The sequence below is a fragment of the Cajanus cajan genome, chromosome 3 (genome assembly GCF_000230855.2).
Source record: "Cajanus cajan strain Asha chromosome 3, NIPB_CcT2T_4, whole genome shotgun sequence".
NCBI lineage: Eukaryota > Viridiplantae > Streptophyta > Magnoliopsida > Fabales > Fabaceae > Cajanus > Cajanus cajan.
The window spans coordinates 70691161-70706316 of NC_138519.1; the positions used below are offsets into that span (position 1 = coordinate 70691161).

The 15156-nt window shown below is 29.0% G+C and overlaps 1 protein-coding gene across 1 annotated transcript; it reads right to left on the bottom strand.

Annotated features, from left to right (window-relative positions):
- Nucleotides 1-1062: 1062 nt before the first annotated feature.
- DDI1 (ubiquitin family protein) lies at nt 1063-9470 on the bottom strand. The gene is made up of 16 exons (XM_020358888.3): nt 9239-9470; nt 9112-9144; nt 8548-8696; nt 7612-7720; nt 7230-7346; nt 6980-7045; nt 5474-5536; nt 5340-5384; nt 5067-5128; nt 4188-4281; nt 3477-3569; nt 3232-3301; nt 3069-3139; nt 2346-2391; nt 1961-1986; nt 1063-1363 (listed from the first exon to the last, which is right to left on the bottom strand). The coding sequence occupies exons 1-16, from the start codon at nt 9302-9304 to the stop codon at nt 1235-1237; spliced, it is 1239 nt and encodes a 412-aa protein (XP_020214477.1). The 5' UTR covers nt 9305-9470; the 3' UTR covers nt 1063-1234.
- Between the last annotated feature and the right edge of the window lie 5686 nt (nt 9471-15156).

Sequence of the window (15156 nt, forward strand, 5' to 3'; positions counted from 1 at the left end):
TCAAACTAAACAACTTCACTATTTATTTACCTTTTATTTCTCTTAAATCAAACAATCTAAAATTTTACTATATTTTTAATGTGCTTCTTTCGTCTCTATTTTTCTCTTACCTATTTTTTTCCTTCTTATCAAAGGATTCTAAAGGAAATAGATGAGTAAAATGAGATGTAAATCGATGTGATAACACAGTGAACTTTAAAAATTCATAATAAAATAATTTTAAATAACTAATGAAAGATTTTATATCTAATTAATAGGAATAACTACCAAAATAATTAATAAAACATAATTTATAATAATAAAAAATAACTTTAAATAATAATATAATTATGAATAAAATATTTTACGTGTGTGAAACATATCTAGACTTCTAGAGATAACGTGTATGAAAATCTAGTGATAGGACTTTTTTACGTGAGCGAGAATAAATATTAATTATTAAATTGTATCATAAATAATTAAAATTAAGTTATTTGAGTTTTTTAAATGTCATAACTTGTTAAAGTGGCTATGAGACTTTAAAAAAAAAATTAATTTTGATCATCCATGATAATTGTATAATCCAATTGTTCTTCAGATATACTAAGAGAGGAGTATTTTAAGAGGTTTAGTATCCCTTTATATATTATAATAGCTATAAACTCCGCATTGTGTGTTATATAAACTGAGATTCATTAAAAGAAGACAGTTAGAAAAAGGAGTAGGAATGTTAAAAATTTGTCTGGCAATTAAGGTTCAAATTTTGGGATGATAATTTCAAATGTATTGTAATGAAATGTGAGAAGGGAGGAGACATTTATTAGCAAGCTGGTTTAAAAAATGAGACAATATATGAATGTCTCTAACTAATTATATTAATTTTCATATTTTTAATACGAATAATTATCAGTTAAAAGTGTGGGGACCCCAAAATTTTGAGGCATGAAGCCCTTGGCCAGAGCTGACACAATTAGCAATCACAATTTCAACTTATTTACTCAAAAGCCCTTCTTTGTTCATATTATGTATATATTATTTAATTTGACCTCTTATACTAAAGGTTAGATAATAATACACATTGGGAAACCATAAATTAGTTTTTCAATTACAAAGAAACATTCCCTTACAGTATGAACAATTCACAATAAATGTCACCACGTCTATAATTTAGTTTTTAGAATTTGTAATTGAATTGGCTAAAAGTAAAAATTGTTTCGAGTAATAAATCAATCAATTTCCAAAACAAATGTTCTCTTTAGCCCCCAAAAAGAAACCCAGCAGCCTGTTCCTCATTGCCATTGAATAATTGAAGAGCTTGTATAACTGCATTTCTTTCAAATCCCAACTCAACAAGCTTTGCAACTTTGGCTTCAAATTCAGAATCCTACAACCATAAAAACATTACATTAGGGAAATCAATAGCCATGAAACGCAATCACAAAACATCAAACATGATCCAACCTTGTTTAAATACTTGTAAAACTAGCATTCACTTTTAAATCTGAAAATTTTAAAAGTGACATGCAGTACACACTACATTTATGCCTTGTTTTCAATCATGTAAGCATATTGTTCATCATGTTCTTGACGTGCTACATAACACATTTTTTGTATTATAGACCAATAGACCAACAGTACAATAAATACTTTCCATTGTAAATCCTCTAATTGGTCTTCCAAAGGTTAGAGAGTCAAATATATTTTTACTAAATTAATTAAATTAATCTTTCAAAAATACAACAGTTACCAAATTTGTCTTAGTGTCACCATTTTAGACAAAAATGGTTTAGATCTTTAAAGGACTAGTTTGGTGAAAAAATCTTTAAAAACTATCGCAGTGACTAGTTAATCCTTAGAATATAGAGGTTTTACTCGAAATTTATTATACCACTAGAAGGGAAGGAAAACCAATAATCATAGACTGATAGACAGTTAAGTTCACGAGTTAAAAAGTACAGAATTCAAAGCTGAAACAGTATACCTTAGACCTGTTACCAGAAGCTCCTCCTGAAAAATAAGTAGAAATAAAATGTTATTAGCATTGTCTCTATTGTTTAATTTGGCAAATGTGAAATTTGATATGGGAAATGAAAGGAACTTAAATTTTATGGAAAACTAAATAAATTACTACCTCATCAACAATGCATAAAAAGTAAAGCTAACCAACACTACCCTGGGAAAGGGTCATTATTAACAAGATAAATTGCAAGTTTAAAAAACTTGCTTTGGGTGGAATTTGATTGAAAGCTGTCCAATTGAACCCCAAAATAGGACAAATACAAAAATGAAATTTTCTGCATATTTTATGACCTAAATAAGAATGAAATTTTCCCATTAGCACAAATTTAAAAATCTCCATTACTAACCAGAAGAGGGGCCTCCTGTTGATGGATTATTGCTCCCTGATGTAACCTGTAACAAAAAAACAACTGTCATTGTCTTCATCAAAATAAAATGACAAAGCAAACCGGAAATGGCACAATAATTTATGACAATCTATCATTGTTTACCCCTTTTGCTTGATCAAATTTTAAAGAGTATACAATTGTCATGGGCACTGGACAATAGTTATTGCAGTTTTGAACTTCTAATGAACCATAATATAGTGTTTTTACTTTTTAGTTCACATTATCACCAAGGAACAATCAAAAGCAATAGTCAAAACAGAATGACCGATTTTAGATCAAATTAGGAAAATCATTATGTACTTTCAAGTTTCAACTACTCAACAGTCAGCAATCAACATACAAAGTGCCATTCTAGCTCATATGGAAAAGGGAAAAGGAAAATGTTAATCACGAGCAAAATCCTACTTATTGAACATCTCTCCCTTGATTGCAGGGGAAAAAATTTTAAGGATACTAAATAACACCTTTGTCGGAAAATCAAAGACAAAAATGTGCAAAAAATTGAGTCTAGGACAAAGACAAAAATAATGTGCGACATATATGCTATGAAACATCTATATTATAACATAATTATAAAAAGATTAAGAACAATGACAGCTTTCAATACCTAGAAGTAGATTAAAGCAGTACAGTCTCAATTCAGTTGCTTTAAGAAAAGCTTATAATTAAAAGGATACTTACTAGACCACCAGAGCCTGCAGCTTCCTTAGCATACTTTTCCTCATCCAGAAACCGAGATGGTATGTCTTTCTCTGAACATGACAGCCAAGTAAAGGATTGAGTACAAACGAGGAGAAAAAATCAAAAAATGCTCATCATTTCAAATTCACATTAGAAAACCAACCTTGCAAAAATGGCACAGAAACTTCTCCTCCACCAACTCGCAAAACATTTTCTTTCAAATCAATTATACACTGCAGACAAAAGCCATATCAATAAAAATAGCATCTTATAGTAAATACTAAAAGCAGTGACATCAAAAAGTGCAAATCAATCATACAATACAGGCAAGAGCCACATCTACAAGAATAGCAGCTTAGAGTAAATACTGAAAACAATGATATCAAAGAGTGCAGCTGAGGATGGTACCTGGTGCTTTCGGAGCATATCCAGTCCAAAGAGAAATTCCATATTGGGAGAATCCAGCACCAAGAATGAGCAAGGGTAAAATATACTCCCAATCTAAAGGAAAATACACACAAAATAGGTGTGAAACATAAAATACAGACAAATTTACTGAGAGAATGGTAAGTCATTTCCATGCAAATTAAAATAAATGAATCTCATGATTAAATTGGAATTAAAATGATTCCATCGTAAGGGACTCAAACATTCTTGCATCAGTAATAGTAGACACCAGGCACATAAGAAAACAGGGAGAAAACATTCCAGTTAAAATTGCAACTCGTTTCTCCAACCATTCCACCCTTATGAAAAAAAATATTAATATGAACGGCACAAATCAGTCACGTGGTGAAGGAAGGCAGAGGGAGATAACTACCATTGTTAAAATTTAAATCCCAAACAACAAAGATCCTTCTAAAAAAATATAACAATAAAATTTGAATCAGTACATAATACCAAACAATAGCTTTATATTTCAGTTAATTGTGCTTCCTAAGGCTAAATGTAAAAAGTATAATACTGAAATATAGTCAATATTCAAAATACAAATTAGATATCTAATTATCTACATAAACAAGACTGCAAGAGTAATATCTACCAATATCAGCATGCAATAAGATACCAATAACTTCAGCAACATAAAATTCTCTCCAGAAAACCTGCTAACAACAATACCTTGATTGGAGCTACATGAATACGACCCAATATTTCTGACTGGCCAACTCCATGAGCAATTCCTCTGTAACGCTGATCTAAAAGCCTCAACAATCTGGAAGACAGCAGCATGACCATTAAAAAAAATCACATCTTTAAATTTGGGAACTGATGAAACACTATCATCTAGAAGTACATGAGTAAGAAACATCATTGATTCAAGAACCCATCAAATCAGAGACAGAGAGAGACCCTCAAGGCCCACAGACTAGCAACAGTTTGGAGTTGAAACTTCAAAAAGGAAGTAATTTGATAGGAACTCAAATTAGATTGAAGATTATGAAGGCCAAGCTGTGTACAAAACATAAGGCTCACAAAAAAAAAAGAACTTCAATTTCTCACTGCTAGGTTTAAGCAACACTAGACTCCCCAAAGTCATTTTTTCACATACTTTTTTATTGTATAATTCACAAGCTTGACAAACATCAAACATCAAACTCAAAATATTTCAGGCTTTGATGTATGCAGTGTCTAGTATGAATAATATTCCTTACATTCCTGCCATCTTGGCCTATGTATTTTGAAAGAAAGGAATAAATATGAATTGTATTTTTGACTTAGGCTTTACTTGTTTATAAACTATGTACATAAACCTGTAAATATCAGTGGAAAACATTCATCCCATTCAAATATATATAATTTACCCAAAGAGCATAATATTGGTACACAAACAATTAAGATGAATTTTAAAAAGCTCAATGGCTTATCTATCTAGATATGTACAAGTAGAGTAAATTCATTGGCAAGCAAATAAACTACCTAATAAATTTGATCATATCAGGTTAACATGGTATTATAGATGTCTTGAAAGCAAATTCAAGTCAAAACAATTTTACATACCCACAACGCTCAGCGCAGCTTTTTGATATAATGGTAGACTGGGCTCCACTATCAACAAATGCCTGAAAGAAAGTGAGAATTTAATTAATGCATGCTCAATTTCATAAATCTTCCCCCCCCCCCCCCAAAAGTCATTGAAGAGAGAAGGAAAAACTGCAACAGATAGCATGCACAACCAAAGTAAATCAATAGTTCGAACTAATAGCCCCTCACAGCTTAAGGAATAATGGAATAATAGGGCAGTCTAGTCATATATTTTGGCAAATCACTCACCTTCAGTGGGACACCATTAACCTCCATATCAACATACAACATGACCTGAAATACTCCATAAAAAGTTTAGACCTTGTTATGAAAAACAAAAAAGCTATTAGAGTAAATGCAGCTGTTTAAACAATCATATGTACCACTCTAGCAAAAGCTTCTGGATTATGTTCTAAAGCAGCTGCCCAATTTTCATCAATACCTTTCTGTAAAAATTTAGTCAAAATGTCATTCATGGTAAAACAACCTTGATATTGTCAATCAGGAAGAGCAGAGATTAAGACAAGATCAATGATTATAAACAGTGGATTATGAGGAAAAACAAGCACAAATTTTCAAAAATTGCTGAATTAAATTTGACAAGGTAATGTCAGTCTTTTAGGAAAGAACTTGTCATAAACAAACTGGTTAATTAAGGATTCACAGGTAATAATCATATAAAACAGAATCATATATCTCAATAAAAACAAGAATAATAAATAGTTGATTTACACTTTCTTTGGCTAATGAAATAAATAGAGGAAAGAAATGAACAAAGAAATAAGAGGGAAATATAGAAGAAAAATGTATTGCTTAGATGGATAAAAATGAGCATAATAAATAGTTGATTTACACTTTCCGTGTTTAGATAAATGGAAGAGTAACGGAGTAAAATCAGAAAGAATATTAAGATCTTTCAACACTTATAGTAATTTATTTTAATAGAAATGCTAGCAATACACTCTCTAAGACACTTTTTTAAACACACTACCTCTAATTGGTTGAAATTTATTGGAAAACACAAAATTTTGGTTAGTCCCACACCATATTTAATGATTCTCTCTTCTAATTTTGTAGTTTTCAATAAATTCTAACCAATGAAAGTGAGTATGTTAGAAAGTGTATTACTATCACTCCTCTTATTTTAATGTGCTACGGTATTAATATAATTAATAATTCATACAATTGTATGACATAAGGGGAGGAAAGTGAAAAGGGATGCATAGGTGGGGGCAAATTGGTCTTCAATTTTTTCTTTCTCAATGTTGTATGACAGTCTCACCTCCATTGAGAAAGAATAGCCCCTGTGGGTCCCATTTTCATTAATTTATTTTTTCCTAATTACATTGTTGAACCAAACTGGTGAAATACTCAAATTATATTCTATTTTCAATTCTTTCCACCCCATTTCTCTCAAAACATAGTATTAGTGTGGGTTCAGATGGATAAGTTTATTTTAAGGAAATAATGGTTTTTTTGCAGCTTCAACAGAGAGCATATGAAACAGAAATGATTATGTCTCCAAAAGCCAAACCAAAGGTGTACAATTAATACATTCATCGCAGCACCTGGAAAATTCCAAACACTATTGGAAATTGATGTCTTACTGCAGAATTAATGCATGCATAAGTCAAAAGTCAATAATCTACCAAAGACTTAGGCTATATTTGCATCTTACAACCACAATTACCTGGTCTAGAACCCAGCATCTAAATGTTTGGTAAAAAAAAATTATGTTCTATTGAGTGCAAATTGCAAGGAAACCTTAGTTGAATCAAAAGCAAAAAGTTGTTGCTTGATGGTTTAGAAAGTTTCGTTCAACTCAACTTAACTTTCTAACAATAATCCAAACACACTTAATCTGTTTTATAACTGAAAAAATAACTGACCTGGCGAATGGCAGCTTCAATCTTCTTTTGAGCTTCAACATCAAAAGGATCAGCATAAAGAAGAGCCTAGCAAAAAGAAGTCACATTAATTTTTGGAGCAAAGTATGCTAATAGAGTGATGGAAAAGCACAAGGAGTAAAAATAAAGAACTCCAAAGGATTAGAATCAAGGCATCTTGTCATTATACAATTGAACTCAACTTTTGACAAATGAAAAAAAAAAAACAATAATGACCATACAGCCTACTTACAAGCTCTTCTTCTTTCTGACGTTTTAATTCATCTCTTTGGTGATGACGCAATCGTAAAACTTCCTGCAGTCTATTCAGATCATTCCCTAAAATAGCTTGTGCCAACTCTGGGTCACTCTGTACGTTCCATTACAAAGATGGTTACAATAAAGCCAAAAACAAGAAAAGAACAAAAATATAAGCAAGCATAAAAAGCAATTAAAATTTTAAAACTATCAAAATCATATCAAATAGTTTGAAATTAAATTACATTTAAACATAAATCACACTAATCAGTAGGAAATTTGAATAATTTTATTAAACATAAGAGTACCATATCATGTATATAATCAGATCTTGATAAAGAAAATGACTTGTATATAACAAAACAAAAATAACTCACCTGAAATAGTTGGCCCATCAAATTAGTGTCACGTCTAATGTGCTGCTGGAAAGCACCAGGGTTGACAGCAGATCCATCAACATTTAAGCTCAAATCATTGGTAGACCCACTGAAATAATATAAATTTATCAAAAAAACTATATTGAAATATTGATGATACTTTATATTTCAATGAAACAGAAGTTGATATAGAATATACAAAAGTTAAAAACAAGAGACATGCATCATGTGAATATCGCAGCAATGCTATAGTATGTAATGGCTTCTTTCTTTGTTCTTTCACTATTTTCACACTTAATAATTCACATGACACTAACAGTAAGCAAATGAGAAATACATAAAATCATATAGATAGTGTCCAATCTCAGTGTACCAAGTCTCCTTTCAAGTGATACCCACTTAACATCTTCCAGATTTCCGCTAACTCATCAGCAAAAGTATCACATGATTTTCTTACTAATCTGTATTCAGTACCCCTTCCTTTACAAATGGCACTCAATTTAGTTTAATTTATTCAACAACACTTCAGTAAGTAAAATGTTATTGCAGAAACATAATTAGACTCTAGTAAAAACGGGTAGAGTATGCACTAAACTAAGATAAAACCCAGATTTTGTCCTACCACAGAACAAAAATTGTCAGATACTCAACAAATTATATCAATCCTGAAAATTCTACTTGCTTGACCAACATAAGACGATCATAGTCAAGTCCCAGAGAATCTCAGTACTCTTTAACTTCTTAATTTCCAGCTTGTATTAGTTCATACTTAACACCTAAGAACAACTGGACCACACACAGACATTAACATCTCAGTAATTTCCGACGGAAGCATAAACAGGATGAGGGTGGTTTACAGGATTTCAAATGTTTTCAAACAGAGGGCCCCCACCTTATCTCATAACAATGCAATTTAACGTAAATAAAATGTCATACCTAGAAGCACCGGCACCAGCACCGGCGCCAGAACCAGACACCATCATTAGCAAATCATCATCCTTAACACCAATAGCACTCAACTTCTCAGAATTCCTCACCTCCTTCCCATTAAACAGAAGCTGCTGTTGTTGAAGAGGGACACTTGTCTACTCATAAGCACAAGTTCAGCATCAAACAAACACAATAAGAAATCCAATCACATAAGGAACAAACCCAGCAACAAAAGGGACACAAAAATTGAAATCAAATAAGACCCAACATCTCATGCAACATTCACGTGTCACCTCAAATTGAAAAAAAGACACATGAAATGAATCGACCATCAACATCACCATTCATCAAACAAATTCCCACATGGGATTTGGTTTCTAGGTTGTCAAATAATGAGAAAAGCACAATCCAGAATTCCGAATGGATAACAGTGTTTCCTTAATACCCTCAACAACATGGAAGGAAATTGAAAAGCAAAAACAAAAAAAGTAAACTTTTTTAAACAAAAAAAAAAACAATTTTTAAGGGGGAAAAAGAGATGGGTAATGTAGAGAAGAAGAAAAAACTCACCTCAACCTCGAGCAATGCTTTGACGTTTTCCACCTACCCAAAACAAAAAAAGAAAAGAGAATGAAAAACAGTGACATGAAAAGAGAAAGATGAAGAGAAAAGCAAAAGAAGGATCTTTGATGAGTACAGATTCGTGGGGATCCACATCCAACGTGATAATTTGTTCGTCAGCAGTCATGACAGTGATCTTCATCTTCAATTCAACCGTGTCTCTCTCTTTCTCTCTCTAGATTTGCGACAATGAAAACGAGGCTAGTTTTCGATGGTAGCTGAGGTACGAAGAGCAAAGACTATTGGAAGACTCGAACCTTTTAACTGTGACTTGTTGCGGAGGTTTGGATCAATTGGCATGGAGTGGTGACTTCTCAACTAAGAAAAATATAAAATATTTGCAAAAATATGACACAGAAGAAATAAAACAAAAATCTTAAGTTTCTTCGTTATCATCTAATTATACATAGATATGATAATGATAAAAATTTGAATCTTATAATGATTATTTAAAAAATATAAATCAAGACTTCAATATTCTTTTTTACAGAGATATTCACATTATCGTGTATCTTAGTAAGATTATCGCTATGTAAATATGTACATGTCAATTATGGAAATCTATCTGAATTAGTTAATCAGTAAATCATAAATTTCTAGATATTTGAAATTGACTTATCCTTTGATTTATAAACTATAGCATAATAATAGATTAAAAAAATATAGTTAGTTAGTTTTCACTATTTTTAATATACATTTATTTTTTACAAATATATTTTTTATTTGGTGTCAAAATCAATTTTTATATACAAAATTTTGTATGAGAATATTTTTAGAGATTTTTTAAAAAAAATTAAATTTTTATCTAATTTAATTTTTATTCATTATAAGTATTTATGAATTTTAATTCTTACATAATGAACATAAATCTTTGTAACTTTTTTAGGAATTTTTTTCAACAAATTTTTTTTTAAAAAATAACTTCTTATTTAATTCAATTTTTATTTATCGTAATTATTTGTGAATTATATTTTAATATTTTAAAAATAAATTATCAATAAATAAAATAATATTTTATTATAATATAAATTATTTATTATAAATTAAAAACATAATTTATATGTTTAAATATATTTATTTATACAAATTTTATGTATGATTTGTATATTTAAATATAATACTTATTTGTACATGTAACTTATTGTAAATTTTAATTTTGTACAATAAATAAATCAAAACATATTAATTTTGTTGAGGTATATATATATATATATATATATATATATATATATATATATATATATATATATATATATATATATAGCATTTTAAGTATGATTTGTATATTTGAACATTGTACATATAATTTATTGTAAATTTTAATTTTGTACAATAAATATTTTGTTTGTTCATTGCACAGGCTAAAATGCTAGTATATATATTTTTAGTCTCAATGAAATTAATGTGTTTTGATTTTAATCTTAATAAAAAAATATTTTTTATCCTTCTTGTTAGGTATGTCTTGAAATCTCATATCATTTAATGATTAAAACTAAAAGTAATTTATAAATACCTTTATTTCTTAATCTACCAAGACATCTTTTTAGGATATAATCGTAATGGTTCAATAAATATTAAAGTGGATAATACCTCAAATGCGCAATGACCTTATCAATGTTAGTAGACTTATAGTTGGAGGAACACTTTCAAAATTTATAATTGTTTTGTTTTATCTCTATAAATGAACAAATTTTGATTTTAATTTCTATAAAACAATTTTATTTTATTTACATTCATTAAAAACATATAGTCATTATTTATGCCCTATGTTCATTTAAAGATGGATAAATAATATTTATTTTAAAAATTTATAAAAATAATTAAAAGTATTACATATTAACATGGTATCAAATATAATTGTGAGTTTCACCAGAGATGATCACTTGGCCACATTATAAATACAAAAATAAATTAACATGGATCACATGCAAATAAAAACAAATAAAAAAAACTTCATAAGAACCAACCTAATACCTTCAGATTTTAGGTCAATATATGATCTTAAATTCACTTGTATGGTTTACTATCATTCACTCTTGGAGTTCTTCCCAATGTTTAACAATAAAGACTAGTTTGAAGGGGGGAATCTTACCCCCACCTTTCCCTCTCTTATGTTTTTTCTCTATCACCTCTAATATCATATTTACCTTCTTCTAATTCGTCACACCACCTTAGCTCCATTAAAATAAGGTGGGCATTCTTATGGAAGATAAGGAACTTTAACTCTCTTTATTCAACCTTTTATTTGTCAACACAAAACATTGATCTAATCTTTGGATTTTAATAATTATCGTTAAATTGAAATATATCGATCTCATCGTGTTTTAGATTCTCAATTTGGTATAATTGATAATGCATCAATTGCAAGGTAGGTGGTGCAATGAAGGTGTTTGAATAATTTCAATGAGTAAAGTTGGTGATTATGAGTAATGTGAAGAAGTTGTTTGATGAAATGTTTGTAATTGTGGGTGGTATAGTCATTTGAACTTCGAAACCCTCCCTTCATGTAAAGGAAATAAAACAATGTTGCTATAATCCAATGGATGAGTGTGTAAAATGAGTATTTAATAAAAAGTTATCAATGTCTTTAAATTTTTGTGAATGGATTCCATGTATATAGTACATTGAGGTCTTATTAATCTAATATAGCAACCAATACTACATTAATTTCAATCTATCTCAAACTATAAAAGTAAAATGAATTTAAATATCATGTATAGGTAGCCTTGCTCCATTTGTGGTGCTCTATTTCTTTTGAACAATTCTCGTGCAAAATTGGAAAACATATTATTCATGATGAAAATTCTCAAGTTACATTTTTCATTTTAAAAAATTTAAATTAGAACAAGGCACAACCTCATATAAGACTAGAGTCAACAACTAATCTCTTTGAGGATTTCTAGTGAAATTGTAAATTTTCTACCTCATCTTAAGTACAAGTTTGCATGGAACGGTATAAAATATGAGGGGAGTAAGATTCAATCTTAGGTAACTAGTAAGAACAAAGAGACTTAACCAACTATGTTATCCTCATGACTCAAGTTAAATTGTTTGACTTAACATATAATTTATTCATTCAAATTTTTAATTATGTTTCTATATTAACATGTGTAACCCTGAAATTAAGTGAGACTAAGAACAACCAAAACAACACAAGTAGTTAGAAGCATAATCTCATTCATCTTGATATGTTATAATTTGAAAAATCAATAAGTATAATAAGAATATTAATTTCAAATTGAATACGTTCAACAATCACCACCCTTAAAAAAAATCTCTTAGACAAGTCCTTTTAGTTTTGTTGAATTTCAAAGAAAAACATAGTCTTGGTTTGACTTGTTTTAAAGAAGGTAAAGTTTTGAAATATGTGAAGTTATTACTAAATGGAAAAAAAAAATTAAACTTTCTTTAATGAGCGTGTTATATTAGAAACATGTTTTGCCATATTTTGTGTTACTTGAAATTCAACATGTATTTATTTCACATAATATTGTAGCCAACAAAATAATGGTGATTTTCAACTATATAACAAATTTTGCATCTTAAAAATGAGTTTATGCTAAATTGATGAGCTCTAAAAGACCATAGGGAGTTAGAAGCAACATCTCTATCTTCATTCGGCATACAAAAATGTTGCATAACTTGATTGTGTAATGTAGTTATCATTAAAAAAAATTGTGACTTTTGACAAGAAATGTACTTTTTGATATAAAGGTTGACACAAGGTGATTTTTTTTGGAATAGGATGTGCCTGCAAATTATGTGTCATTGTCTTACAATGATTTGCATTAGAGTATCGTATTAAGAGTGTAAGAAGGGTTTTTGTTTTCTTTTCTAATTTTGATCTTTAAGGCAATAATGGATGTTTAAATAAGAGTTGCAATTTTTTAATAACAATGATGTTTATCTTTTAAGTACATAGTATATATTTGGTTTGTTATTTTAAAAAACAACTACTTTTTAGTTATAATTTTCTAAAAGATCTTTTGAATAATAAATGATTTTTTTTATTTGAACATTGTCAAACATGCCCTGAATCTAATATATTTGAAGAGATTTTTGTATGGAGATTTTGGTTGGGTTTTTCAACCTAAATTTGTAATAGACATTTAATTTGACATTAGACTACAATTATTCAATTATAATTTTTGTTTTTATTCGTACCACATATGATAGTGTTATCTTAACATTTTTATATTCTAAAGGTGTTGAAATTGGTTTAACCCAATGGACTAGCCTACATGGCCCATCAAGATGGATTGGATTGGATTTACTTTTTAATCTTTTTAATTCACATAATTCAATCTGTACAATTTGTCAATTCAACGATGTTAAATGATAGGTTAGCTTGGATTGACTTATTACATCCACAAAATTACATGACTATTATAATGTCACGGTGTAGCTAAGACAAACAACCTTTATATTTACTTATTGACATTGACTATATGATATTTATTTGTGACATTAAGACTTATTTGTGATTACAATGCATGCTTATTTTTATTGTTTTTATGGACTTATATGTGATTGTATTGTAAACTTATTTTGATTTTGTTGATGTGTTTATTTTATTGTTATTGATAGGTATATTCAAGTTTATATATGCCATAAACTTTGAAGGAATACTAATACAAATCATATGAAAATAGGTTATAAAATTGTTTAATGGGTTGACAACCAAATCCAACCTACCTTCCCACCATGGAATGGGTTGGGATTTGTAACTTAATAAAAAAAATTGAGTTCAACTCAACCCGGCCTACTTTTCATTAGATTGAGAATGAGTTGGGTTGAATTTTGTTAGGCTGATTCATTTGACACTCCTATGTGTCACACCAAAAAATACATAATGTGCTTGCTCAACACCATTTCTCCTTACACATAAATTAATCAAATTAAGCCCACAAATATGTATATATATATATATATATATATATATATATATATATATATATATATATATATATATATATATATATATATATATATATGAGCAATATCCTTTTACTAAAACTATATCATGCACTTGTTCCCTTTTCTTACCAACCTACTTTGTGTATTTTCTAATGTTTTGGGTTGTTCAAGATATTGTTACACGACTACCCATCACCACTAAAGAAACTCTAATCAAAAGAATATAATTAAGGGTGATGAAGAAGACAAATGGATTAAGAAAAAGGTATACGGATAATGAATAAGGGGAAGAAAAAGGTGTACGGATAATGAATATAATTATTTTGTATTAATTAATGATTGTTTGAATTGATAATAATGTAACAAATCAACAAAATTATGTTAAAAATTAGTTTGTATCATTGTTCGTTTTATGGATCGATAACATTGTATTTGTAGTAAGGTATCAAATGATGTATGTATATTTTGAAATATTTAATTTTTTTAAAAAAATTAATTATGATGAATCAATTGGTCCAACCCAATCTAATCCATTTATAATCGGGTTGGATTGAGTTAAATTTCAAAAAAAAATTACATAAATTTTGACTAACTTGACCTATTAAATTTTGATCAAGTTAAGTAATGAATTTATTCAAATTCGATCCAATCCAACATACTTACACCCTTAGAACTAGAAAACAATGATGAATTAACATTAAAAAAAAATACAATTCAAAGTATCCCTTTCAAATTATTCAATGTGATGTGAATATGTTTTGCAAGACCAACTAGGAAAAAGAGGAAGTGTCAACATGACACTGTATTGATTGACAAAATGTAGTTTTTAAGGACTTTTGGCATTTTTCATTCTTTAATTTACTAAATTACTAGTGCTTCACTCATTTGACAGAGGAAATAGTGGTTCACTCCATGATAGTTGATATAATTTGTAACCAATTAGTTTTACATGTAAAATATATTTATTATTAATTAAAGTAACATAAAAGAGTCATCTCTTCGAAACTCAATAATTGCAGTTTTTGAAACAAAATTTTACAGACAATTACATAGGCTAAATCCAATATTAGTGTAACA

Excerpts from the sequence above, each read along its gene's own strand:
- DDI1 (XM_020358888.3), bottom strand. The coding sequence starts at position 9,304 with ATGAAGATCACTGTCATGACTGCTGACGAACAAATTATCACGTTGGAT. Across the intron at positions 7,347-7,611 it reads TGATGGGCCAACTATTTCAG|AGTGACCCAGAGTTGGCACA; the intron begins GTGAGTTATTTT and ends TGGAACGTACAG. Across the intron at positions 2,392-3,068 it reads CTGCAGGCTCTGGTGGTCTA|GTTACATCAGGGAGCAATAA; the intron begins GTAAGTATCCTT and ends TTTTTGTTACAG.